The 27775-nt window shown below is 47.0% G+C and overlaps 1 protein-coding gene across 3 annotated transcripts in view; it reads left to right on the top strand.

The window, feature by feature from the left end:
• OPHN1 (oligophrenin 1) overlaps positions 1-27775 on the top strand; it is a 96372-nt gene that overhangs the window by 11278 nt on the left and 57319 nt on the right. The window contains exons 1-4 of one of the 3 annotated variants that reach the window (XM_087972017.1): positions 23661-23868; positions 24298-24393; positions 26136-26197; positions 27252-27323. In XM_087972017.1, coding sequence (XP_087828143.1) covers positions 26192-26197; positions 27252-27323 — 78 coding nt within the window. In that variant the 5' untranslated portion in view covers positions 23661-23868; positions 24298-24393; positions 26136-26191. Of the gene's footprint in view, positions 1-23660; positions 23869-23983; positions 24160-24297; positions 24394-26135; positions 26198-27251; positions 27324-27775 lie in introns of those variants that run through there. The other 2 variants (XM_087972016.1, XM_026684910.2) reach the window with 2 other exon arrangements.

Here is a 27775-nt window from a genome sequence, read left to right as displayed (position 1 = left end):
GAAATAATTAACTTAGAGATACGCAAGAATGGAACTGCCTTCGTTTTTTAATTATTTAAAGAATTTCCATGGCCGTATAACCCCAACCACACCATGACCAAAAGGTGCCCATTGCTCTCAGAGGCTGACGTAATTTTGGAAGTCATGTTTGACAATAACAGATTATTCTTTCCCATAAACATCTGAAGTCTAAAATAAATGTTGTGGCATTGGTGTAATTGCTGAGTGTATTTTGATCCGAGCCTCCTGTCTTCAGCTCCTGTGTTCAAGGGAATTTCTGAAGCTGCTCTGGGCTTTGGGGAAGACCACTGGATGGGAACCATGTTTGGGAGTAGGGACCCTGCCTTTCTTGGGGCTTTTTAGCCCCGAGATGGTTTTCTTAGAGATCTCTGCTAGCTGGGAGGTGGCGGCCTGAAAATTGGTGTGTGTGTGTGTGTCCGTCCGTCCTTGGTACTCCTGAGCTTGGATGGTTTTCTTGAGATATTTCATTACCCAAGCTAAGTAGCATTATCGCAGCCCACCATTTCAAGCCTGGTCCAGAGATATTCTCAAGTATGTATGTACATACAGTCTTTCTCCCTCCCTCCCTCCCCCTCCCCCTCCCTCCTCCCTCCCTCCCTCTCTCTCTCTCTCTCAGGCCTATGTATAACAGTGTGTATCTGCATTCCTCCTTTTACAAAGCCTTTGTTCTCACAGGTCTCCTATTGCTGAATTCATATTTCAGACAGTTTTCATGCCTGATTTCAGTGGCTTCTAGTCAAGAAATCATGGAACTCATTAACAAGGAATTTTTAGCGCCGTTTTCAGATACTGGAGAGTTCTTGTAGGGAAGAGCCAGCGGCAAAAGGGGTTGAAATCACAAGGAAGACTTCCCATAGATTTGAGGCGTTCTTTCAGGGTACCTGCACAATTTTTTTGTGAGGGGATCTCCAGCCTACAAATCCCAATATCCTCTGTGAGCTAAGGTTAATGGGACTTGTTGTCCAGCACAGGTGGAGGGTACCTGGTTGGGAAAGGCAGCATTGGACTAAGCCTTCTTCTCACCTGAGTAAGTGGCCCCAGGCTCTCCTGTTTGCCACGTTTGTTCCTCCCAGTTATTCTTGTACAGCGCCCACTGGAAGAAGAGCCCCTGCCCCGTCCTCGCTGCCCCCTCAGCAGTTGGGCTTGGGCAGGTAAGTTTGGCTTAGAAAGCCATTGAGCACCCTCTTCCTTAAGGCTGTTGGGTTGTGCTTCCCTCCCCCCAAGAGCTACCTCCCAGGTTGTTGCAAATTGAAAACAGATGCCGTGATCTAAGCAACAGCAGGAAGATTTCTCACCTCGAAAGAAATATTGCAAGAGCTGTAATATTTTTGTGCGCCCTTCATTTGGACATTTATCCCATAATGCCTTCGGAGTCTCCTCCTCAACTCTATTGGCAGGAGGAGGCCATCAGTCAGGTGTTCCTTCACAATAATTGCACACATGATAACTCCTAGCTGAATGTGTCAGGGTTGAATCACTGTTTGGTCACCAGTCTGCAAGCAGTTGTTATTTCTTAACTGCAGAAGAGATGGAGATCTTTATGGATCCTACTGGATCCCAACAAGTGCCGGGGAGATTCCAGTGAAAGAGTGGGCAGTTATGCTACAAGTCCTGTCAATCCGTGGGACAGGAAGGTGACAAGTGGTGGTTGTGGTGCCGTCGTGTGACTTCTGCTATGAATCCTGGGGCGCCCATCAGGGCTGAACGAGGAGTTGCAGAAGAGACAAAAGCTAGAGCAGTGGTAGCGAAAGACATGGAATAAGTGTAACCAAAGTTCAGATGGATGTGATAGAAAGACCATATTGAAACTGCCTTGGAACTAAGTAAAAAAGTTTAAATCTGAAGTACAGATTCTGCATTAATAGAAGAGAGCATCTGTGAGACATTTGAACTGTGGGGTCCTTGGTGCGCTCTCAGCTTGGTTACTTGCTTGCAGACGTTTCATTACCCAAGTAGGTAACCTCATCAGTGTGAACGAGTGTGGGCTTCGCTCAGTATTGATTAAATCCCCATTCCCAGAGTGGGGGGTGGGGGGGCGGTTTCCTTGGCAGTGCCTTGATTAGAGCGTTCTTTTCTGCAGCAGAATTCATCCTAGTTGAGGAGTCTCCAAGCAGAAGCCCCACCGGATCAACACTGGCAGAGCAAGCGAGCTCACAGGGCGCCAAGGACTCCACAGAAGGCACATCTTCTTCTGGAGGGCTGGCGGGTGTCTCCGTCTACTCACCCGCTGGGACTTCCTCTCTAGGCGTTAATGAGCGCCGACAGACTGGCCAGGCGCTGCCTCCTGCTGCAAGGGGCAGTGCTCGAGCGCATTGGAAGGCAGGGCAACCTTTTCGGTCTCCAGCTGTTTGGGTCCCAGTGAATATGAAGACCCCGGCTGCTTCTGACTGCACGAGGCCCTGACAGCAGGAGAGCTCGGGTCCAAGGCAGCCACGGAGAGGAGGCAAGGCCTGCAGGCAGGCAGTGGCCGGAAGGTGTTCAGCTTTCCAGCTGGGCACAACCTGCTTTCGAAAAGGCTTCACGCGTCTCCTTGTGGTCCTCAGCACAAGCATTCTTCTGCCATAGGTGCCTTCAAACATTTCGTGTGTGCGTGTACATGCATATACATTTACTGTTAAGGTTTTTTTTTTACCGAATGTTGGCATTGGAGTGATGTGTTTACATTTATGAAACTTATTGGCTGCCCATTTCGTATCCAGCTACTCTGGGCATATGTGATGCTGACCCCCTCCCATTGAAATCAGTGATATCTGTGGGGAGAGACTTCCGAGGGTCTCAGGGTGAGGTTTAGACTGGCTGTGGGAGGTTGGCCCTAGAGGTCTAAAGGCGATTTAGGGCCCCTGCAGTCTTGGCTTTCTAGAGGTGACCTTCGGGGTCTGTAGGGGGACAAATGCCAACTGTTCTGGCATGGGGCATCCCTTGAAGGCTGGCCTTGTGAGCTGAGCGGGATGATCTTCAGGAAAAGGGAGAGACCCAGTTTCTCCTCCCTTCCAGCTGCGGGTGCCGTTCCAAGAAGCTGCAGTCGGGTCAGCCAGTGTGGCTCATGCTCAGCGGACTTCTGCCTCTCCTCCCCCACTCCCAACCGCTTCCTTGGATGGCTCATAGATCACGAGGGGGAATTTGGTGAGCCCTTCGGCTTCCTGCCAAGGTTGGAGAGGCTGAAATGAGCCGTTCTCCACAGTCTGACAAGGAAACAGGCATTTGCTGTTTGGGGTTTTATTAGCTTGTTAAACTTACATTCATCTGCAGTCTAAGGACTCTTAGAAGTGAAGGACGATGCTCCCCTGTCACCTCTTTTCAGTTTTTTTTCATTGATCCTCGTTCTTAGGGCCAGGATATATTTTGGATAATTCGTTTGAGAGTGATAATGCCTTCTTCAAACGGATGTCTCCTGTTTGTGTAGGGTCCTTATGCCTTATGAGTCGGCTGTGCCCTTCCTGCAGTCTTCTAAAAGGGGCTGTAAGGAGGCAAGAGCCCCCTCCCCATCTCTTCAGCGTAGGAGACCCCCCAATCAAAAGATACCTTTGATTTATCAAGTTTTGAAAATGCTGTAAGAATTGTCCCAGATAAACCGCTGGCCCCTTTTCTCCCTGTAAGCGAGCAGGGGTGGCTGCTTCGCTTGTCTGAATGGTCAGTGGACAGACCGATCTGGAGGCCGATCTGGTGGATCCTGGAGAATCTGCCTACTGAGAATCTTCCTCTGGTTGATGGTGGAAGAGATCATCAAACTCTCATTTTCAGCCATGACAACAAGAGAGGCGCAGGTTGGATTCACACAAAATGCTGTCCAGACTCGAATGAGATGGAATGGCTTGTTGGGCAATGCATTGTGGGAATCTGGGGGTGGTTTTCACTTGTGGTAGGAATCAAGCCATCACATCATCACACCATTACGGGGCATTGCAAACCTTTTGAGGGAATCCAGATGTACGGAGGTTGTGGGAGGAGAGCCGTTGCTGCTGAACCTTTGCAAAGGGGAGCCCTGCGAGAGGGCGCAGCTACTCTGGGGGTGCACACGAAGCTCCTGCCCGCTACAGCCCCATCCACCTGGAGGTGAAGAGCAGGAGCTTAGCTGGGTGACCCTTTTGGGAAGGAAGGAGGAGAGCTCTCTGGGCACGTGGCTCCCACACGCCTCCCTCCCGGCTAGGTGGCCTTTCTTGGCATCCCTCGCTGGGCCTCAGCAGCCTCCCACAACCCCTGCCTGTCCTTGCCCGAAGGAAGCAAAGCAAGCCAAGAGGACCCCTGGCAGTCCTCCAGCAGTTGGTTCTGAAGAGAGAAGGATCTTTTGAGGAAGCTCCTCTCCCCCTCTGTCTTCTCCCCCCTCCCTCCCCAATAGGCGGCAAGCCTGCTGTGCTGCCCCTGCAGCAAATGAACATTTTTTTTTTTGCAAAGGAGAAAAGTCAGAGTTAGCCTTCCTTTGCACGAGGCCCCCAGCGAGGAATCCCCAGGCCTTAAAAACATGTTCTAGGACATGATCTGAACTTCCATCCTGCTTAGTCTTTTGAAATGCTGCTCGGTGAATTTAAATGCTTAGGGGTGACCGGAAAGCATCAATAGGGTTGGATTGTGCCTGGACTTCCAAAAGGTGGTTGAGCGTTCCCATTCCCTTTCCCTCCGCATTTCTAGAACGGCTTCTGAGACAACGACGTGGTCCTGTGTTTTGACACCGGCATTTTAATTTTCCTGTCCAATCGAATATTTCTCGGAGAAGCTTCTGCTTCCCTCCCCTAAGGGGTAAAGTGGCAGGGTGATCCAGGGTGACTGGTCCTCTCCCTTATGGCCAGGCAAAGCTTGCCTTATCCTGAGGCTTTTGGGGGCTTGGGAACAACAATGCACAGCTGTGGAAGGCCGGCCGTGCCCTTTGGGTCCCGAGGAAGCCTTGGGGGATGAAAGTTTTGGCTCTCTGCTTCTTGTGGCCTGGTTGGTTTTCAACCGGTTGCCTTGAGATGCCCTTTTTGTCTGGGCTTGCTTGGCACTGGCATCCGGGCACATGAATTGAGAGGAACAAGGGGCAAAGGATCTGCCTCTTTCAGGAAAGCCTGCCTCAAATTTTCCAGTGGGCCTCTCCAAAAGCTTCAGAGTCCTTGGAGGCCTCCTGCATCAAAGAGGTTGACCTAAATTGTCAAAAGGCTGAAGGCCAACTCGAGGTCATAGTAAACTATGGCGGGGTTGTTGTTGTTTTTGAATAATTCTTGATGCGAAATGCTAAGATCTTTGGTAGAGAAAACTCTTCTCACCTTCTCTCTCCTCAATAACTGCTATTTAAATTTAAAAGTCAACTTTGTCATCTTCTGAAGCTATTGAACTGTGTGCCTTCCTGTGTCTCAGTGCATTTCCTTCCCTGCTCTTCTAGTTCTGAAAATAGTTATTCTGTTTTATGCCTTCAATAAGCTTCTGATAACTGCCTGGACTGGCCGCTGCAGTTTTTCTGGCAAAGGTTTTTGGAAGGGGTTTTCCATCGCCTCCTTCCCAGGTCTGAGAGACAGCGTCTGGCCCAGTGAAGCCACCCAGTTGTCTTCGTGCCTAAGAAGATTTATACAGTCCCCTGTTTTCTAGCCTGCCGCCTTAATCCCAATACCCAATGGCCTTAGTTACATCTAGGAGGTTGGAAGTGGAACTGCATACGGCGCATTTAGCAGAATAAAGTGTCAATAAACAGGTTAATGAAAAGTTTATAAAACTGGAAAGCATCTATGCTTCAGCCTCCTGTCACAGTACAGGCAGTCTTCACAATGACCGGTCATTCAGTCACTGATTGAATTTATTAGGGGGTTCATATTTTAGACTCTCAGAACAAAAGCATGCATTTATAAAGCTATTAGAGATGAAACAGGAAGGTGGGTTTTTAAGAAGAGTAAAGCAACCATCCTGGAGTTAACTTTCAAGTTCTCCCAGAGTCAACCTCTAGGCTCGGGTGTTGGGTCATAGGTGCTTCCATGATTTCCACGGTGTTAATCTTCAAAGGCAGCTCCTCTCCCTCCACTTGGTGTCATTTTCAATCCTGTTGACCCAGAAATCTTCATGCAGGAGACAAGCCCTTTCTGAAGGCAGGTTGGGCAGGTGGGGAGTTGCTCCTGGGGTCAGGGCTGCAATTCCCAGCGTGCCAGGTGGGGTTTGGAAAGAGGGAGGGAAACGGGGGCATTTCTGCAGATGTTGCTCTGGCCTTGCCTTTTGGCTGCCTTGAGGGAGAAAAGAGGAAGCTTTTCGGCCACAAGGCTACAGTTCGTGAATCCCAGCAAAAACTGCTCTCTTTTGAAAGTCTACACGTTTCAAAGAACAGATAAAAGAGCATTATTATTATTTTTAATTATTTATTTGTATACTGCCTTTGTTGTTTTTACAATTCCTCAAGGCAGCAAACATAATCCACACGTGTTTACAGGCATTCCAAAGGCTGTGGATGGATGCATTGCATACCGCCAGAAGACGCCAGTCAATGCCAAACCATCAAGCTGGGACGTCTTGGCAGACTGCGAGACCCCCAGATTTGCCCCTGTCAAAACTCACTCTGGACAACTCACCCCACAGCAAAGCCAAAGTCATCCTGACATCAGGCCCATGAACTGCCTGCCCCAGCCTCCTCTGCTTTAATGCCAATGCTGGGATTCCCCTCTGAAAGACTCACCGTTTCCCCGAGAGCTCACACCCTCCCATCGGAGGGCCTCAGAAGAGTGCCAGCCCAACCCAAACCCAGCTGCAGTTTTAGTACTGAAGTGTGTCTGCCCTGGATTAGGGAGTGCCCAGTACTGCTGCACTTGGGTGAATTTCAGAAAAATAGCTTGCCTACCTGATGCTTTTCCCAAGAATTCAATGGCATGACACCGTTGGTCTCCTCTAGTTGCAGGACCAGTTTAACAGGTCTTTGCTGTGTTATCGCTCTGGGCACATGTCCCAGAAGTGGCTCTGCCAACCCTGGGCGAGTGTGCACCTTCCATGCTGGCAAGATGCTGCGGAAGGATGAAGGCTCCTCCGTCTGCCTGTCCTTGATTCCAGCCAAAGCACAGGCAGATTCAACTTGGGCTGGTCAAGCTGAGGCTGAAGGAGACGGGCAGTGGAGCTCCACCGTCTCTTCTGCAGCTGACTTGGCTCCTCTGTCCACTCTGCTTACAGGCCTTTGGGCTGGAGGGACATTCCCTCCTCCCCCCCAGACTTTGGTTGTAGCCTTCCTGAAAATGGTGCTAGAGTTGTAATCGGTAATGCAACCGAAGGGAGAAATCATTAAAATATTTCAAGAATCATAATCTGCATTTAAATGTAAACTAAATCCTGGCTTTGTCTTGGCTCTGCTGTTTCTTTCATCTGGTGACATTTCCTTTGGGGGCTCCACGGTCTGCCATGCCAGGCAAAGGCGCGGGCAATGCTTCAAAGAGGCGGGCACACCTTCCAGGCCCTTTCAGGTTTCAGTGGAGCTCCCAAAACTGCCCAGGATTGTGCCATTTCTTCTCCGTCTCGTTTGCATGATTCTTCGTGGAGGATGGCTGGGGGAAGAGTGCTTGATGTCTCACGTGTCATGACATCATTATGCAAAGGAAGCAAACATTGGTGTGATGCTATGATACACAGGACACCTTCATGGGTACCAGTGACTTTATGCATGTGTTTGGACATCTTTTCATTTGAACAAATGCCCGTTGCTTTCTCTGTTGTGAGAAATTTTTGACTGCAGTACATGAAGCTACTTTGCATTACACTGACGGAAACTACAGGTAGACCTACCATTGTCTACACCAGAATTTTAGGAAGTAATTATATGTTTGGGTTATAAATTTCTCTTCCGTTCCTGTTAAAATTTTGTCTAGTTGTTGTTGGTCCTTATCAAATCTGTATTCTTCTAAGTCTTTTTTGTATCCTGCCTGTAACTGTAGATAGGGCCACCAATCTATATTTATTTCTTGGTCTCTTAGTTCCTGATTTGTCTTTAGTCTCCTTTGATAATCGTTATATCTTACCATTTTTCTTGTATCTAATGCGTTTGGGTAAATCATTGCTTCCATAGTCGATAACCAACTTGGTATCTTCATATAATTATTTTCTAAATTTCTGCCCCCCTCCCCATGTCTGTATCAATGAGTCCCTTATTTGGTGTCTACATAAGTACGAGTGCGTCTTGCTCCTCTTCTCCCAAAGGAAGGCGTGCCATCCTATTTGTAGATCATGCTCTTCTTATACTAAAATCCTTTTATTATTCAAATTGATCCTCTCCCTTATCCAAGTTAGTACCGCAGCTTGATAGTACAGTTCCCAGTCTGGGAGTCCAAAGCCACCTCTGCTTCTGCTATCCTGTAACATTTTCGCTTTTATCCGTGGTTTTTTTACCTAACCATACAAATTTTATTGTTATTTTATTTAACTTTTCAAAGAACTTTTAATCTAATCTTATGGGGATTTTTTGAAATAGATAAAGCAATTTGGACAAGATGTTCATTTTAATTGTGGCTATTCTTCCCAATAAGGATATTTGTAATTTCCCCCATAGTTCTAAATCTTTATTTGTTGCAACAATTTTTTATAGTTATCTTCTTTTATTGAAGAACATCTCGCTCTTAACCATATTCCCAAATATTTAATCTTCTAATTTGTAATCCAATTTCCCTTTCTAATTCTTTTTTCTGATTCTCCGTTAGATTTTTAACTAATGCTTTGGTCTTGTCTTTATTAATTTTAAATCCCGCCACTTCCCCAAATTCTTCTATCTCTTGGAGTAGAATACTTCCTGTTTCTATAGGTGGTTCTATAAAGAATACCGTGTTTCTCACAAAATAAGGCCGGGCCTTTTTTTTTTTTTTTTTTTTGAGCCCTGAAAAAACAGCTAGGACGTTTTTTCGGAGGTGAATTAATTTCTCTCCTCCACCGCGCACCAGCGCTATCTCCAGCAACAGCATCTGAGTCGCTCCCGCTTTTCCCCCGTCCACGTAACAACAGGAAAAAAAAGATTTTGAGGTACCTGGGAGCGCCACGTGCTGCGTTTTGGTTTAATCCCGAGCGGCTGGGTGGGCGTGAGAAGAGCCGAGCAAGCGTCTCTGCTGCTGCTACCCTTGGTGCTCCAGCCTCGGGCTCTGCAAGTTTGCAAAAGTCCCAGCGCGCAGCCCGTTCCTGCATTCCAAGCGCCCAGGCCGAGCTGCAGCTGTCCCTCTCACCAGTGCCATCTCCAATAACAGCGGCAGCAGTGGCGGGAACTGTGGAAGCATTTCAGCCGCTTCTCGGGTGGGGGAGCCGCCGCCTTAACTTCCACGGTAGACCCTTCTCTTTTAAATATTGCAATATATTTTCATTAGGTATTTCTTCTTGTTTATAAAGCTTTTCAAAGTAATTTTGCGTAATTCTTTTTTTTCCTTCCAATTTTTAATAGAGGGTTTAGAAAGTTGCATTTGGGGCCCATTTTCCTTGGCAAGCACGTAACTCTTTTTTTAATATCCTTACTATAAGAACGATGCTTGTGATCGTGGTTTCTTGCTCTTGTTTTGTGACAGTCTTGTAAAACTGTCTGTCTTTGGCTCTTGCTTTCTGAGCAGAATTGGCCAGCTGGTTTGTTACAAATACCCCCTTTCGGGGTTCACCACCAGTCTGAAGGGGGGGCAGCTTTCCTCCTTGGGCAGGAGCCCTTGGCAACAGGAAAGAGGGGGCACTAGAGGAGTTTTCAGGGGAGGCTCAGCATTGGCTCTGCCTCAGATATGGTTTTTTCTCAACCCTTCCCTCCCCGTGGCAGTGACTTGGAGAAAGGGAGCTGCTGGATGTCACAGTGGGGTCCAAATTAGGGGCGGTGTAGTCAACCAGTAGGTGATGCGTCTCTGCTTCCTTGATGTTGGTAGAGGCAGAGGCTTGGTGGGTTCCAGGTGAGGGTCTTTCTCATGCATTTGGGCTTTTGCATGCCAGCTCCTCACTGTGGCCCACATCTACAGCCCAGCTCCATTGGGTTCTCTTCCTGCCAGGACAAACGGAGTCTGTTACATCTTGCAAACATCAGGTGAGACAAAACAACACCTCTCTTTTCAGGAGAAACGTTTGGCAGCCATTTTGATTGTCTGTCTTTCTGTCCTGGCTTGTTTCAGGACCACTATACCTCCCTTGCAGCTTGCTTTGAGTTTCTTTGAGCCCCTGGTATATTTTCTGGGTTTTCTCAAATGGAAATAGTTGCTCTTCTCTTCTTCATTCCATGCCTTTCATGTTTGCCATTTTGTTTCCTGGTCATTGTGTTTATTTAATTTTATCAAGACTCATAAAGGTAATCTACTCTCGGCTATTCAGTACCTGTGTATGGTGAGTAAACAAACTCTAATCTTTGTTGATGAAGACAAAAATAAGTTACATTTTGAGCAGCGGCTTAATCTCGGGACCTGCTAGTTGCACCCCAAGCTGAACTGGCAGCTGAAAGAAAAATCAGTTTGGACTCAGGCTGCATCTGCTTAAAAAATATTGCTTAACCAAGTAAGGAGAAGTTAGCAAGAAAAAGCTATCGGTCGCTGCCGCCTTCGCAGCTGTCAGTATTGATTTCAAATGAATTAAGAAGCCTGTTTGATGTCGGTGCTTAAAGCCCCAGATCAGAAATTGGGAGGCTGTGAGGGCCACCTGAGGCACAAAGCTAACCTTGGCTAGTAGTCACTTTCTCTTCATCCCAGGAAGGAGGCAACCACTTGTGGAAAACCCTGGCAAGGAAACGGCAGCCGCTGAGAAGCGGAGAAGGAAGGGAATAAAAAAGACGGCATGGTGTCTACTCAGCTCTTCGAACGGTTCTTCCTCTTGGCCTCTTGCTAGTCCTGGCTTTTGTCTTGGTTTTCTGGCCTGTGAAAAGGGCAGTTGTGGACCAGACCGGCTCTGGGCTTTAGGTAATACGAGGGAGCAGGGGCCTCAGCCTATTATCCAGCCCTAGTCAGGCTGAGCTGCTGGATGCCTCTTGTTGGGACAGGACGGGAATCTGGAGGAGGGAAGCATTTCCACAATTTCACAGGCCACAATGTGCACTAACACAACTTTTTAAAATGCAGCCTTAAAAGTGGGTGGGGATACCAAGTACAGTTGGGTGGCAATATATATATGTTCCCTTTGGTACAGGGAAACGTTTGGGCAAGTTGGCAGCGGGCCTGCTTGTATGTGAAGTGCCGGTAGGATTGTATGCGTCAGTCTATTTAGCTTGGAATTGGTCCTGCTGAGCAGATTATGCCACAGGCTTTGTTTAATCTCTGTACTTGTTTGATAAACTCTTCCTCCTATCCTGCTTTTTAATTTTTCAGCTGGTTACTTACACTGACTATGGGAAACTGTAAGAAAACGAGCAGCGACTCTGAGAGGCTGAAACTGGAGTTTGCTTTTGTTCCCATGTTGTCCGATCTCTTCACTAATGTGGCTGCCGATCGGTTGGCCTGCTCTGCGACCGTCCGGTGTTCAGCGGCCGAAGCCCAGTCATTTTCTGCAAGGGAAAGGCAGACTCTTGGGCGGAGGGGGTGCTGGCAAAATGGAGCGAGACCAAGCAAAAGACTGGCCTGTTTCCCAATGGCAAATGGGTTCAAGTAGGATGGGGAGTTAAATTGCAGGCAGGGCATGTTATCACATTGGTGCTGTTCGTGTACAGCAGGAAGCCAGAGCGAACGAAGACGCCTCCCTCTTCCCACGAACAAGCTGTGAGCCTCTGAAATCTGTCTCTGCTCTTCACAAACAGATCCCACCGACCATTTGCTTCTTGGTCTTAAGGACCATTTTATATTTCCAAGCAGTTTTCTTTAGGAGACGGCACCATGGTGCCCTGGGCGGCTTGTTAGGCTGCGAAAGTGTGTCTGCCTGCATTACAAAGAGGGAAAGATCCTTTTCTACCTTCTGCACAGAGGTGGATTTGAAGCTGTACAGATGCGGATAGGTAACTCAACAAGACATCCATAACAATTGGTTCATCAGGTAATCCTCATAACTCACGTTTGTGACGAAGTTCTTCTTTAATGACCAGTCCTTCGTATATATCTGCCTTGTAGTAAAAGATGGTTATCTCCTAACCCATCTCGTAGTGATAGAAAGAAGCTGCCATGAGTTAGAGAGTTCAGACAAAGAATGAGGAAAACCTCCCCCAACCCATTGAGGGTCAAACTAGTGACCAATCAGGATTACAGATGTGGTCACATGACACGGACTACATTTCCCAGGGTACCTTTAACTACATTTACCAAGATGCATTCCCTTAAGGGAACAGCTCATAATTCCTAAGTAACTATCTAATTCCCATAGACTGGCTGGGACAGCACAGATCCCTTTTTCCAAAACTCAAATGGAAGGAGGCCTTTTGTAGTTGTTTTCCCAGAGCCTGATTTCCTCTGTGCTGGGGAGGAAGTGGCAACTTCTCTGCTTGCTTTTGAAGTGGCCATACTTGAGGCTGGAGCTCAAATACTTTGGACACCAAGTGAGAAGAGAGCACTCCTTGGAAAGGTCCCGATGACGGGAAATATGGGAGGCAAAAGGAGAAGGGGAGGGCAGAGGACGAGATATACTAGAGGGCCATCAGCGCAATGAACATGACTTTGGGCAAACTCTGGGAAAGGCGGGGAGGACGGGGGGGCCTGCCGTGCTGTGGACTGTGGGATTGCGGAGAATCGGACAGGACCAGCAACAAAGAAGTTTGCTTCCCATTTGTAGCTTCATGAGCCGCCATGGCGCAGTGACTAGAATGCAGTACTGCAGGCAGACTCTGCCCACTGCCAGCAGTTTGGCTGTTCGAATCTCACTGGCTCCAGCTTGACTGAGCCTTCCATCCTTCCGAGGTGGGTCAAATGAGGACCCAGATGGTTGTGGGCCAGAGGCTGACTCTGCAAACTGCTCAGAGAGGGCTGTAAAAGCCCCGTGAAGCGGTATGTTAGTCTAAATGCTATTGCTAAATGCTATTGATGCTGGGGAACCAGGTGCCTTTTTGCATGGTGAGCATTGGGACCAGGGGTGGGATTCTACTGGTTCGGACCAGTTCTATAGAACCCGTTGTTACGGTTCTGCAAAGTTCGGAGAACTGGCAAATTGCATCACTGTCCTGAGAGCAGAGCTGAACCTTCCTTAGGACTGAAGCTCCTATTTTTCAGTGCAGACTCAGGCAGCAGATTGCAGAAAGGTAGATCTCTGAGTGACTCAGTGATTCTGCAAGCAACTCAATCTGCCTGCTTACTTTGCCTCATTTTGGGTAAAAGTTGCTTTTTTTTTTAATAAAAAAAATCAATATCTACATAAATATTTACAATATCTACATACATGCCATGCCCAGCCAGTCACATGACCACCAAACCACACCCACAAATTAGGGCATGCCCACAGAACTGGTTGTTAAGAAATTTGAATCCCACCCCTGATTGGGACCATCACTGCATCTGGCAGCTCCGTGGAATGCTTGGTGTGAAGTCCCCCTGCCCGTCTCAGTTGAAAGACCCCCTGCCCGGTTGCCTTTCCTCATTCCCTGGAAAGCCCCTTGAAGACGGTCGGTGCTCCTCTTCTCTCCTTCCAGTTGTACAGGGCCCAGAAGGAGGAGCAGGGGCCCCCTCTCTCGTGGGAGCTTGCCATAACCCTCTTCCATGCAGAAGGGAAGCCGATTACTTACCTCCACCCCCTTCCCCATTTTAACTCTAATTCACAGTGTGCATTTCTTTTCCCTTGTTAGTCTGAAGCACAAAACTGCTGTTTCCTCCTGTTAAAACAACTGCCCAGAGTTGGAGAGGGTTTTTTTTTTTTACCAGCTTGAACAATTCCCCCGTCCTTTTTTTAATTTTGGCATATTCAATTTGTTTGAAAAGTGACCTAAACCACCCCACCTTCCCCCTACCCCCCCTTAACTGGGCAATCAATGGCCTTTAGAAACCCCGCGACCAACCAGGCTTCACCCCCGCCCCCGCCACTTTACGAACCCAGCTTCCAAAAAACGCCCCACACGAGCGCGGCCCGACGGGTGGGGACCGACTAAACAAGTCCTGCTTTGCCTCCCGAATATTGTGATGCAATCTCATTTGCTCTGCCTTGAATCTGTTTTCCATTAGATAAGTTCGGGCCTGAAGAGGCATTGCAAGAATCTGAATGCCTGCCTCCATCCCACTGCTTGGATGAATTTCTCCACTTGCCCTTTTCCCCCAAGTAACAGCTGAACCCTTGTCTTGGCCACGCTCAGCGTGGGGCTTTACTAAGTTCCTTGATCCAAGAAAACATTTAGCACAGGACAAAGTGGCAGTGGGAGATGACACCGTTTGTGCTGGATTTAAGTTTTGCTTGCTTTGTGGTCATTGGAATTGTGCACCATTGCTCTCCAATCTGGGGGCTCCCTCTCTCTCTCTCTCCATCCGTCCATCTGTCCGTCCGTCCGTTCATCCATCTGTCTATATCAAAAAAATGCAGTGCTTTTATGATTATGAGCTCAAGGCTTCCTAAGCCGATTTGGATACCAATTAGGATGCTATCCAGGCAGTTTCAGCTCTGAATTGTGCTCAACACTATTGTCTTCTCCACAATGAGGAGTCGTTGCTTTTCCTTCCCAGCCTTTGGAGTGAAGGGCAAGGAGCCAGTAGTAGAGCTTCTGGCTTTTCACAGACTGGATGCGGCCAGATTAACTCAGAATTGATTTGCTAGGTTGCACACAGGGCATCCTCTCCTCCAGTTCCCTCTTCCTGCTCTTCCACAACAGAGTTTCACAGTAGGATGGATTGAGTGGCTGAGATTGGCCTAAAGTCACTCCAAGGGTTTCCATACCTGTGAAGGGACCGGAACTTGGCTTTCCTTCGTCCTAGTTCAGCATCTTAACTACAGTGTCACAGTTCTGCTCATTTCTGCTCCACGCAAGTTGCCCTGGAGTGGTGAGACTGAAGTTGATGGGTGTAGTATCACCCCATCCTTACATTGTCTTGCCACAATTCCTGTCTGATTTGTCCCCCCACCTGCCTCCTTTCCCACTTGTCTTTTGCAAGGGCAAGAGTGATTTTTTTCCGCTGGCCTCTTGTAGCTGGAACTGTGGTGGTTTGCGGGAGGCAGATTGGAGAGAGACTGGTAATCTAGCAGAAAGTCAGTGTCCTCTTCACCCCATTGGCCTCTCGCTGCAGGGAACTTAGGAGGAGCTGCAAATCTTCTGCCTTAGGACAGTCCTGATAACTTGATAATTTGGATCGCTTGAATTTAAATTTTATATCTTAAGTGCTAGGATTGCTAGGGTGGTGATTTCTTAAGTCACCTTACTTAGAAGAGTGGTCAATCCTGGGTGGCCAGAAGTTTTTGATGGAGAATTGGGCCCCATCCAGTTCTCCTCCTCAGAGGTTGCCTACCGCAAAAGGCACCTGGCAGAGCCGCCCGCTGAGCTAGTGGCAAGACGGGGATTCGGTCCGAGGAAGAGTTGTCTAGCTCCCCGGGTTGAGCTTCACTAGACAGGGCTTCAAGATTAAACCCCAGAAGACAAATACTGGGGAGCCCAGAAGGAAGAACTTCCTGCCGGGTTGCGCTGCCATCGGTGGGGAAGCATGTTGTGATCTGAGAATCTTTTCCCTAGTGGGATATCTCAGGTCTCCCTCCTGGGGTGCTTGGCCAGCATTGGCACGGTATTCTTGGGGCATTCGGAAGAGCCGCTTCCTTTTCCTGCCAGTGCCTTCAGCCACCGCAGCTGAAGTTTTAATTTCTCGGCCATGCATTTCACTGGAAGTTCTGGCGAAGGGCGGAAAGCTTTGCCCACCTGGTGAGTCTTCCCCCTATGGTTGCACTCCTGGCACACACGAATGGCCCCAAAGGAGCCACAGAGGCCTGTTGGCTCCGGCTTTGCAGAAAATGGAGGATTCTGAGTTTCTTTGGACGGCCCTCGAGAGCTAGTAGCAGCTGAGCGTTTCCTCCTGTCAGCGTTGGAAAACAGATCTTTGTGGGCAGAAAACGCTGAAAGAGGCTTTTTTGTAGGGTGCGGGGCTTCTCTGAGTCTGCATGGCTCAGCTCAAGCGCTCTTCCTTCCCTTTTTTGTGTGGGGGAGGGGGCGGGTGAGAATGGCGTTTTTTAAAATCTCCACCTGCAGGATTCCAGCACTATGGCGCACTCTTCAGCACTGGGTTTGCCTGCAGGCCAGGCCTGCGCAGAGCTGTCTAGGGAGTGTTTGGCTCGCTCTTCTGCAGCAGGAAAAGAATTCGGCACAAGGGATCCACCTGATCTTGCCACACTCTCTCTCACACACACATACACACGCACACAGGGGTTCAATTGTCAGCAGCAGATCTTTCAAGGATGGGCATTTGTTATTCTTTGCATCCTTTTTTTATACTGTTTCAGAAGAAGGATTATTTTATTCTGAACTTTTCAAAACTACTATTCGTTCATTCGTGTCAGGCCTGCCATTTTGAGCTTCTTCGCATCGCTGGCATCCTGCCATAAAAGGGAAGGGGAGGGGGGAGAATGTGGGTAAATAAAGTTTGGGCATGGGAAGGCAAATGGGGGTGGGTGGGTGGGGGTACAAGCTGAAAGAACCAGAGGTGTCAGACCAGAGGTAAGCCAGCCAAAGACACCTGGCCTGGGAAGAGAATGCAAAACTGCATTGAGAGGCGCCAAACTTCAAAGCATTTCCCAAAAGATCGGAAAGGAATCTTGTTGGACACTGATGAACCCAGTCAGAGGAGGGCCAGGGCCAGGGGGGAAAGTGTAACCAACCTTTGGGCGTGAATGCTCGGATCTAGATTTACTTTCACTGCAACCGCTTAACTTTAGTAAAAGAACCTATCCAGGGGTGGGATTCAACTGGTGATATTACTGGTTCGGTGACTACGTTTTGCGTGCGCATGCATCTGACTGCTGTGCTAAGTAGCCGGTTTCTGGTGCAGCCCCTCCAGAGGGATGAGGCTGCCTCCCTGCGAGCCATCGGGCTGACGTCCGCTGCTCCTGCCTTTCCTCTGCCCTACATGTCCTTGGATCTGGTGCAGAAGGTAGTTCCTCTTCCTCACCTTCCCTAACCAGCTGCCCTGCTGCTTCAGCCAAATCCCACTCGGCCAGCTGCCCTCCTGCGATTGATCCATTCTCCTCTGAAGTGGCCTCGGGAGGAGTCCTCATCATATTATTGATTTACCACATGGCACATCCATGGCACATTTCTAGAAAAAGATAAAAATACCAAATGTGAAACATAAAATCTAAACTACATGTCTAAATTACAGATAAAACTTTTTGCCTCATTTGTCACAGCCAGGAAATCAGCAAAGTCTCCATGATAGGTTCCATTTTGGCACTCAAGATATCTGTAGATTTTTTAAAATATTCCATTTCATATCCAACTGATTTGGATTTAGTTCTGGCAGTCTGATTTTGTTTAATATAAAAAAAAACCCCAATTTCTATAACCTTAAAATTGTATCCCATGTTTCACTTCTAAGGAAACATAACTTTAGCTGAGCCCCCGATGAGCTATATTTGGGCCTCTACCTTTTTTTCCTTCTGCAGAAGAGGCCAATCCTCTTTTCCCTCCGTAGGGACGGAATGAATTTCAGCTGCTGGATATTATTTCAGCACTGAGTGGCACAATAGCAACAGGAAGGAGGGACCTGCGTTGGGTGCTTCTCTCCTTCCAGCAACCAAATTTTCAGAGGGCGACCCTCTCTTAAGGCCAAAAACGGTTGGGGTCAGAATCAGCCTTTTATAAAACCACAGGGGGCAGACAGTAGAGATCTGCATCCCAGCACCTGGGGAGAACCGGGTGAGGTAAAGAGAGTGGGGTGTAATGGTTACAGCATCAGGGAGGGTGAAGCAGGTCCATTTCTCGGAGGGATTCTGGGCCAGTCCTTCCCTCCTGCTTGATCGGCCCATCCCTCACTTGGGTGGGGGTGGAGGACTCCGCCGCTGTTCCTTCCCAGCAACCAGTAGTTGGTTTCCTGTGCTGCAGAAGGGGTCAAGGGGTCACTATGAAGAGAGGAAGGCCATTAGTCCCTTTTTATTTTTTAAATCGAATTACCTTGACCCCAAATGCTGACTTTCTCTCTGGAGTGGGTTGAAAGAGTATCTTTTCCTTCTGCCACTCCTGAATTAATTTCATTGGATGGAGCTCTGGCTTTGTAAGAGAAGAGAAAACCTCTTTTTGGTTCTCTGTCTCCATCTGGCATGCGTCCTGCCAGTGCCTCTGTATAATTTGCTTGATTTCTAAGTATCCAACTCAGTTAGTTCTCCCAGTTGCAGTCCTTGTGATTAGCGCGAATGAAGGTGTCTTTCTCCCTTAGTAACGTCGTCCTGATAAAACACGGTATCTATTAGGATAAGAATGAACCTCCCCTTGCTGAATTTCGACATTCTTGTTCCTTATCCAGCTCATAATTGATGAGGAAATTGGAAATAAGATTTTATTTTAGATTAATGGTAGCTTAATATGAGCATACGGTAGATCTTTGCTTCCTAAAGTGAGTTAAACCCAATTCTAATTGACTCAGGACAGCTCCATAAACTATGGTTTGTTTATGTCTTGTTGCAGTTGGCTTCTACTTCAAATTAAGTAATGCTTGTCAGTGACATGTAGTATGTACCAGACATATAGTCTGATCTAAAACCAAAGTAAAAGCACCAACTCCTACAGGAACAAGGGGGTGGAAGAGAGTGTAGAAACCCAACGATTCAGGAATGTCCATACTTCAAACTGTACACAAAGCTTCATTAGCATGTGGAACCACGAGATGTGATGTTGGCTACTCTGTTTATTGGTTACAGCAAAGCGCTTTGCAAATGTGCATTTATTAATAATGTGACTGAAGATTTTGGAGCTCATTGCAGAAATTAATATTCTGAGTAAGAACTAGATGTAATGTGGAGATAGGGAAGAAAGAAAAATCAATGAAAAAGTGTTCATCATAAGGCAGAATGAATGGATGCACATCAAGGACTTTTAACAGATTAATGAACAGATAATCAGAGTTGGAAGGGACCTTGTAGGTCATCTAGTCCAACCCCCGGCCCAAGCGGGAGACCCTACACCATTTCTGACAAATGGCAGTCCAATCTCTTCTTGAAAGTCTCAAGTGATGGCGCTCCCACAACTTCCAAGGGCAACTTCTATTCCTGGAGTTGACTGCTCTCATTGTCAGAAAGTTTCTCCTTATTTCCAGGTTGAATCTCTCCTTGTTCAGTTTCCATTCATTATTCCTTGTTTGGCCTACAAGCGCTTTAGAAAATAGCTTGACCCCTTCCTCCCTGTGGCAGCCCCTCAAATATTGGAAGACCGCTATCATGTATCCCCGGTCCTTCTCTTTACTAGACTAGCCAAGCCCAGTTCCTGCAACCATTCATTGTATGTTTTAGCCTCCAGTCCCCTAATCTTCCTGGTTGCTCTTCTCTGTACTTTTTCTAGAGTCTCAACATGTTTTTTATAATGTGGTGAACCAAACTGGATGCAGTACTCTAAATGTGGTCTTACTAAGGCTTTATAGAGTGGTATTAGTAATTCCCTTGATGTTGATTGTATCCCTCTGTTAATACAACTTAGGATTGCATTAGCTTTTTTGGCTGCTGCTGCACATTGCTGGCTCCTATTTAGCTGGTTGTCCACTAAGACTCCAAGATCCCTCTCACAGTTACTGCTATTGAGCCTGGTTTCACCCAGTCTATATGTGTACTTTTGGTTTTTCTTGCCTAAGTGTAGGACTTTACCTTTCTCTACATTGAATTTCATTTTGTTTAGATCCGGCCCAGTGTTCTAGACTGTCAAGATCCATCTGGATCTTGAGCCTTTCTTCTTGGGTGTTAGCTATTCCTGCCAGCTTAGTATCATCTGCAAATTTGGTAAATTCCCCTTCTATTCCCTCATCTAAGTCGTTAATGAAGATATTGAAGAGTACTGGGCCTAAGACGGAACCTTGTGACACCCCACTGCTTACTTCCCTCCATGTAGACTTAGACCCATTAAGGACTACTCGTTGAGTACGGTTTGTCAGCCAGTTGCGAGTCCATCTAGTGGTGGTGCTATCTATTCCACTTTTTTCTAGCTTACTAAGAAGTCAGTTGTGGTCTACTTTGTCAAATGCCTTGCTGAAATCTAAATATATTATGTCCACAGTATTTTGCTGGTCTACTAATTTAGTCACTGTGTTGAAGAATGAAAAAAGATTGGTTTGGCATGATCTGTTCTTAACAAACCCGTGCTGACTGCTAGTTATTAGTTTACTTGTAATGCCTAATCAAAGGACTTACCGTATTTGCCGGCGTATAAGACGACTTTTTGCCCTGAAAAGATGCCTCCAATTGGGGGTCGTCTTATACGCCGGGTCGCCTTATACGCCGGCAAATAGTAATTGGGAAGCACTGCGGCTGCCCGCGGCTGAGGCACTTTGCGCACCGTGGAAACGAATCCCGTGAAGCCGAAAGGAGCAGCCAGCCTTCTCCCAGCTCCCAAGGAAGCGAGGCTCGCACCGCCCAAGCTCCGCTGAGGTATCCGGCTGGGGCTGTCAGGAGTTGTTACCGCTGGCGCGGCTCCGCGGCTCCAGTCCCGCGTTGCCTCGGGAAGGGAAAGGCAAAAGCCGCGGCTCTTCCTTTTTGCCTTTCCCTTCCCGAGGCAACGCTGGACTGGAGCCGAGCGGCGCGCCAGCGGTAATAACTCCTGACAGCCCCAGCCGGATACCTCAGCGGAGCCCGGGCGGTGCGAGCCTCGTTTCCTTGGGAGCTGGGAGAAGGCTGGCTGCTCCTTTCGGCTTCACGGATTCGTTTCACGGAGACAAAAGTGCCTCCAAAAAAAAAATGCAAAAGTGGAAGGCGTGCGGAAGAGGGGCGAGTATATAACAAACTATATTTTGAGTGGAAATGTTGGGGGTCGTCTTATACGCCGGCATATACGGTAAATGCCTAAGAGATTCAATCTTCCCTGAGTGTTGGGCAGAGATGCTGGGGAACAACGCCTGGCCCCAGGAGGTCTCCAGTAGCTCTATCCCTAATACATCCAGAGATGTCTAGGTTGGGGAAGGCTGCCATTGAGCAAAAATGTGTCCAGATCTTTTGGGTTGGACAGTGAAAAGGAGCTTATCTTCAGATGCAGAGTTGCTGTTGAGCAGAAGATGTAGGCATTGGCACGACTTCCACACTGTGTTGTCACTTTCCACTACCACAAAGTTTGGAGTTGAAGCTGAAACTGCAGGCTGGCCTTGACAGGTCTTGGCCTTCCTTGGACGAAGGCAGCTGAGAAGATCTTATTCTCCCTTTTGGTGTATTCATAGCAGGCGCATGCAGGGCCAGGTGGGCAAACCTGAATTGGGACATTTGAACAGTTCCCCTTTAAGTAGTCAATGGAAGAATTGTGATATCCCTTTATGGAAAGGGATGGCTAACTATTATGAGATGGAGAATGGCCACCTTAGCTAATAGGTTCAGAAGTGGACACTTGTGCCTTCTAGTTGAACTAGAAATGGTGAAAATGCTGGGCTAGGATTAGGGAGACCCATGTTTTAGTCTTCTGATGAGCACCGGAATACTTAATATGAGCTGCTATTTCTAATTTTACGCCAAGAAGGATAAGAAGCCAAAAGGTCGTCCACTGGCATGTTTTAGCTCCGTCTTGCCAAAAGATGGGGCTGTCATGCTTTTGACTTCTACAACTGTGCAGGAAATTTTGGGCACAGAAGCTGCAAACGTTACTTCTAGCAAACTACGAGAGTGAAAAACCAAGCGAAAGGCCCTTCTTAGTGGCTTGACCCATAGCCAGGAAGCCTCTGAGGAAAAGAATGGTCTGCAAGGATTCCAGCAGCATAGAGAGTTTGAGGAAGTAAACAAGAGTCGAACTCTCACCAAACCCCGTTCTCCACGCGTTATCGCTTGCGTCGCATTTACCTCGCTTCATGCCGTGGTCAAACACAATAAACCTGAAGAACGGCCCAGTTGTTTCCAGAACCTTGGAAAAGCATTGGCTGTCTGAAGGTTCAGAAAATGAAAAAACCCCGCCTTCTAGTTCGGCTTTCTGGAGAACTCTTCTCCTTTGTGCCCAGCAGAACAAGTGAAAGAAAACGGTAGAAGCTTGTTGGGGACAGTCTGAGGATGAGTTGAGCGGCTGTTGGCTTCAGCACCTGCTCTCTTACCTTTTATTATTATTCCTCCTCCTCCTCCTCCTCCTCCTCCTCCTCCTCCTCCTCCTCCTCCTCCTCCTCCTCCTCCTCCTCCTCCTCTTCAGAGCAACCCGCCTGGGGCTCTGCAGCTCTTCCTGGACACACCCTTGTCCAGTTCCTGGATGCTTTCTGCTGAAAACACTGCAAATTCGATTCTCGTTAAGCTCAGAAAAGCAGTCTTTTTACGTTTGAGAATGTGGCTGTTGGCCATGGGAAGAGACTTGATGTGTGAAAGAACTGACAGGAAGCTCGGACAGGGTCAGGGTGGAGATGAAGGGACATCCAGATCTTGAGTCCTTGTTTCCTTGCAAATCTGTAGATGTCTTTGTGTGGCCAGTCCCTGAGTCACAGTTCCGCCTACCTCAAAATGTAGATGTATGGTTAAAATAAGGAAGCAGTGGGGAGGGTGGAAAGGGTAAATGATACACACATGGTGTCATTCACGCTGCACTTTTAATTCCTCCTTTAATTCCTGTAATGTTCTTGGTCCATTGCCCTTAATATTGCCCCTGGCTATGCAGGATCTTGCTCAAGGTCCTTCTATTCCTCCTTTCCCGTAGATCCTTCACTCACCTGACCCCAAATAGGCAGAGGTTTATTGGACTGGAGACCTCGAATTCCTGCCTGGCTCCATGGCATTTCCAGGGTAGGGTTTATCCACAGCTCACCCCTATGGCCCTTTGCTTCCTCTTTGTGGTTTGTGGGCCTTCAAAAGAGGCTGAAGAGCCTAAAGGGCCTAAATTCTTTGGATTCTGCTCCATGAGCCCAGCATGGCAATCAGAAATTAAAGAGTTTTTTCCCCCCTCGGAGTTTTGCTGCCCGCCTTTCAAATCAACCCATGGGCCACCAATGCTGATAAATACGTAGTTCTAGAGAGCTCATCGAAACACTTGTCCTCTCTTGGTGCTTAAGTCTGAGTTGCTTTTGGTTAGACAAGTATTTTCTAAACTTCCAGAATGCAAACAAAAGGAAAAAGAAGCTGAGCTTTTAAACACTTTTAGAAATGGTGACCCAAAAGTAAACTAATTATGCTGCCTGCAGATTCAGTTGCCCTGAGAGGGAAGAATAACAGAGGAAGAGGAAGCATCAAAACCATCACCAATTATTGAGCAAGGGATAAACGTCAAGATTACAAGAAGGGAACATTATATCACTTTATACTGAGGCCACGCGTGGAATATACCGAGTCCAGTTCTGGTCATTAGGACACAAAAACGGTGTTGAGATTCAGGAAAGTGTGCGGAGACGATAAAGGGTCCTTCCAGCCCTGTGACTCTAGATTCTTATGTTTACCTCTTTGAGTTGTTTATGAAGAGTAGTAAAAGGCAGGATACAAAAAAAAAAAATAAGTACGAATAAATAAGACGAATTAATGGCTTGAAAATCTGATTGCTGAACATGAAGATGAAGGGGGAAAGTTCAGGGTCGGTGATAAAAACCATACTGGGGAAAAATGTGGTTTTGAATGCAAGCATACTTTATATACAATCAATAAGAGCACATTTTGCTTATAAGGCACAATATCTCCAGTGAAGGGATCAAGGGTGGGGAAAGGCTCTTAGATGGCTGAGGGCCTGCTGGCTTTGCTGTTAAACAGTTTTGCAAGGCCATGGAGTCGGACAACTGTCCTGCAAAATCCAGAACAGCCCTGCCAATCTTTTCCTTCCTTCCTTCCTTCCTTCCTCCCTCCCTCCCTCCCTCCCTCCCTCATAGGCAGGCTGACCACAGCATGGAAATTATTTTTAATGCACACAAAGTCTCTCTTCTGCATGTTTATTTTAAAACTGGTGAAGGCAGTTTAACAGCCATGGAGAGCAGCATGTTGGTAAACATTTACTCTGGTGCCTCTGAATCCTGATTCCGTTACAGATTGTTTTCATTAAAAAAAATAAATAAATATTGAGACGCTGCATTGCTATAAAACAGAGCGCCAGCCTTCAGTGTAAGATTTATTTCCAAGAACATTGGTTGGCCCCAAAGGCACTTTTGGCCGGCAGAAGGCAGGAGCTGCACGCAGGGCGTTCCTTGGAAGTTGCAGGGGCCAGCCGGGGCCGTGGGCGGGGCCGTGGGTGAAGGGGAGGAGCCAAGACGAGGCAGGCAAGCCAGCTGCCCCTTTGTAAGCCGGTGGTGCTTGGGGGAGCTGGGGGGGGCAAGTTCAGAATCCGTGCTCTGCTTCAGCTATGAGGTTTCTGCAAATTGAGGTGCTCTTCTTGCAGACGCGTGTGTGAGACTCTCCTCTTTAAAACTTTCCCAGATTATTCCTTGGCTGTCCAGAAATTCTCCTTGACGCTCCAGTCCTTCCAGTTTGACTTCATTGGGGACACTCTGACAGATGATGAAATCAACATTGGTAAGTGCTTTTTTGGCCAGCTGCCTCTTTTGCCTCGTCATTTAATGTGCTACTTGAGTAATAAAAGTTCTTGGTTGCAATTCAGTTTAGAATATCTTGCATGAAACCCACCGGGCATACTTAGCTTCCTCTCCATACCTGCCATGCCAGCCCTCTTATGATGGGCAGATCAGCCGCTGGAACAGTGGGAAAGAGCTCAGATCCAGAGCAGCAGCCCTAGATTATTCATTGAAAAGAGCACATTGTTAAGTTTTAAAACTCAAATTATATCTGGCCTTGTTGATATGTCTGCTAGATTTATGTCTTGTTTTTGCCTGACCACGGGATCCATGGGACAGCTTAGGGAACCCAGCAACAGCTGGATTGTGTATTTCCAAGAATGGGACTCTCCCGCATTTGGTTTCTCCTTTCCAGCATGACTTGGGAGGCCCTTAACACAAGCCAACTTCCTTCTCTTGAAAAAAATGTGTTCATGCTCTCACTCCTCTTTTGTTTTAGAAAAAAAGGAGTTGTGTGACATTCTGTCCTGATCAGAAGGTGGGCTTCTACTTACTTCCATGTCAAGAAAGTAAACCGGAGTGCCTGTTTTAGGAATTCTTTTCCAAATAGTGTGTTTACTATTCACGTTTCTTAGCTGATAAACAACCCAGTTGTATCGGTGATTACTTTGCCTATTAATATTTGAGATGGATCCATGGATGGGTGGATTGATGGATGCAAACATCGGATCAGTTCTTTTATTGCAGCGTATAGTAAATGTTTGTAAAATCATGCAGAATTTATATTTGGGAGGAGAATAAGCAGGAAAAAGTGAAGGTGTGAACAGTCAGGGCAGCTGCAAAGTGATGAAACAAGGGAAGTGTCAGAAAGCAGCAGGCCTGGGCTGCCCTCCTGCCCTCTGTGCTGAGGGTTGGGGCACTCCGAGGATAAGACAGAAAAACCGAAGGAGGGGAAGATTTTGATAAATTGCAAAACGGATTTGGCACAGCATAAACATCCAATAGATGATTCCATATTATCCTGTAAGGAAAGGGAAGAGTTTATGAGCATTATGCTGGGGAAGGAAGGTTCAATCTTCTGTTGCACTTTTAAATTAAAGCCAAAAGCCAAGCCAAGACGGTGGGCTCTGGGTCCAAAGCCAAAGATGGTTTGACCCAGATTTCAGGCAGTCTTAAAATTATCATGTGGTAGAAATGCATCCTTTGGTTCCAGTGGGCAGTTGTTTTGGACATGGGAGACGTGGGACACCCCTCTTGTTTGCTCAGAAGGTTTCTGGGAGACCCGCTCTTGGTCACAGCCGAATATTGATAGCACATTGATAGGATAATCTGCCACGAAGGCTACACGTTCAGGGTATTACTCCCATGAGGAAGATGCTAAAGGCAAGATGAGGGAAATAGGAAGTACTGTATATTCCCATCCCTTAGAGTCAGTCTTCATTTGTATCCCACTTTTATTAGTTTTACAAATAACCCAAGGCAACAAACATTTCCCATAACCTTCCTCCTCTTTCTATTTTTCCCACAACCACAACTCTGTGAGGTAGGTTGGACTGAGGGAGAGTGACTGGCCCAAAGGCATCCAAGCTGGCTTTCATAGCTAAACCGGGACTTGAACTCACAGTCTTCTGCTTTCTAGTCTGGTGCCTTAACCATTACACCAAACTGGCTCTCGGTTAATCTCTCAATTATTTAATCTCTCAATTAATGTTTTCTCATTAGAGTATTTTCTCTCCTTTTCAGCTGAATCCTTTAAGGAATTTGCTGAGCTGCTCCAAGAGGTGGAACTTGAGAGGTCCATGATGGTAAGGACATTTCTTCTTCCTCCTTAGTCAGAAGTAGGTTGAGGATCCAGAAAGATGGGACTCAGCGCCATCATTGCATGACCCAAAGGATGCTTGGTGTGGGCCCAGCATGCTGTGTCATGTTGAATCTTGGGAACTGTAAATCTTGGCTTATGGTATAATCTGTGCAGTGGTGGTTTATTTGACCAACTACAATCATAACTTAATAGGTTGCATGATCCATGTTTGGTGTCTAAACCCGGCCACAACAAGATGAGTAATAGCTACAATAATGCAACTTCTAACATAGGGCCCTTGCAGAATTCCCTGCTGGACAGGAGTCAGTAAGGATCTACCCCATTTTAACAAGTTACTTCTTTCCATGGGTTTTCTGGGATTCTGTATATTTCATTCCTAATTATTGGATTCCTTCATTAAAACATCTTAATTGCTGTCGGTATTTCTTGTGGGGTTTTTAAATCAAGCAGTTGCATTTCTGGTGCACGCTAAATATGTCCATTTCCCTTGCAAAGCTGTATGTCCTCTTTCTTTCAGGTTTCCCCCCCTCTTCTTTTACTTCAGTTGAGTTCAGGGCACAAAACTTCGAAAAAACTCCTTTCCAGGGGACACTGAGCAGTCCAAGATTTTGGAGGTTCTAAGGAGAGGCTTGATCTGGTATAGAGCTCTTGGCCACCGATGGTTTTGGTCTGAGGTCTCCAAATTGGAGAGGATGGTTTCCTGAGAGCACACATCACATTACGCAAAGCCCATTACACCATATCATGATTTCTGTTACTTCTTTCCATGATTAGCTTTTAAGACTGTTTCTTGAAAAGACCAAAGTGGCTGGTCTCACATAACACGCTAATCCAGAAGAACACTTAGTTTGAGGTGAGAACCAGGCCAAACTCTGCTCGTGTGAACTCTCATTTCCCACGAGTTCTTCTCTAGTTCTGCAGAGTTTCAAATGAGTTACTTCAGAATTAGTTCTGGAGCACAGTGGAAGACCAAACGCATGATTTAAAAGGTTCAGTGTTGTTGCCTATTTGTTATTTATCTACCTTTTTCCTCACAGGTGCAAAATGCCAGTAATTTATTGATCAAACCTCTGGAAAAATTCCGTAAGGAGCAAATTGGATTCACCAAAGTAAGTTCTGCATCTAATCCAGAGGTGGGATTCAGCAGGATCTGACCAGTTCTGGAGAACCGGTAGCGAAAATTTCGAGTAGTTCGGAGAACCGGCAAATCCCACCTCTGATGGGAGATTTTATAGTATCCTTCCCCTGCCATGCCCAGCAAGCCATGCCCACAGAACCGGTAGTAAAAAAATTGCAATCCCATTTTATTTGTAACATAACTATTAAAATGAGACTGATGTTATTCTTCTGTGATTTTCAAGCTCATTCAAAGTATCTCCAGCCACTTCCTAAAAAAATAAATAAATTGCAGAGTAATGTCTCGGATAGCTACATTTGTTAGCAGTGATATATTTTTATAATGTTAAAAATTAGGGTGTTATGGCTTTGCACTTTCCATATTGTGAGCTAGGAAATGGTGTCCTGTGCAAAGACTACGAATATTGTAAGATAGCTGAGGAAA

This window comes from Notechis scutatus, chromosome 10 (assembly GCF_049901735.1).
Source record: "Notechis scutatus isolate UNSWTSFEM ecotype Mainland chromosome 10, rNotScu1.2, whole genome shotgun sequence".
Taxonomy (NCBI): Eukaryota; Metazoa; Chordata; class Lepidosauria; order Squamata; family Elapidae; genus Notechis; species Notechis scutatus.
The sequence above is the reverse complement of the archived record's forward strand: the minus strand, read 5'-3'. Positions and strand labels throughout refer to the sequence as shown.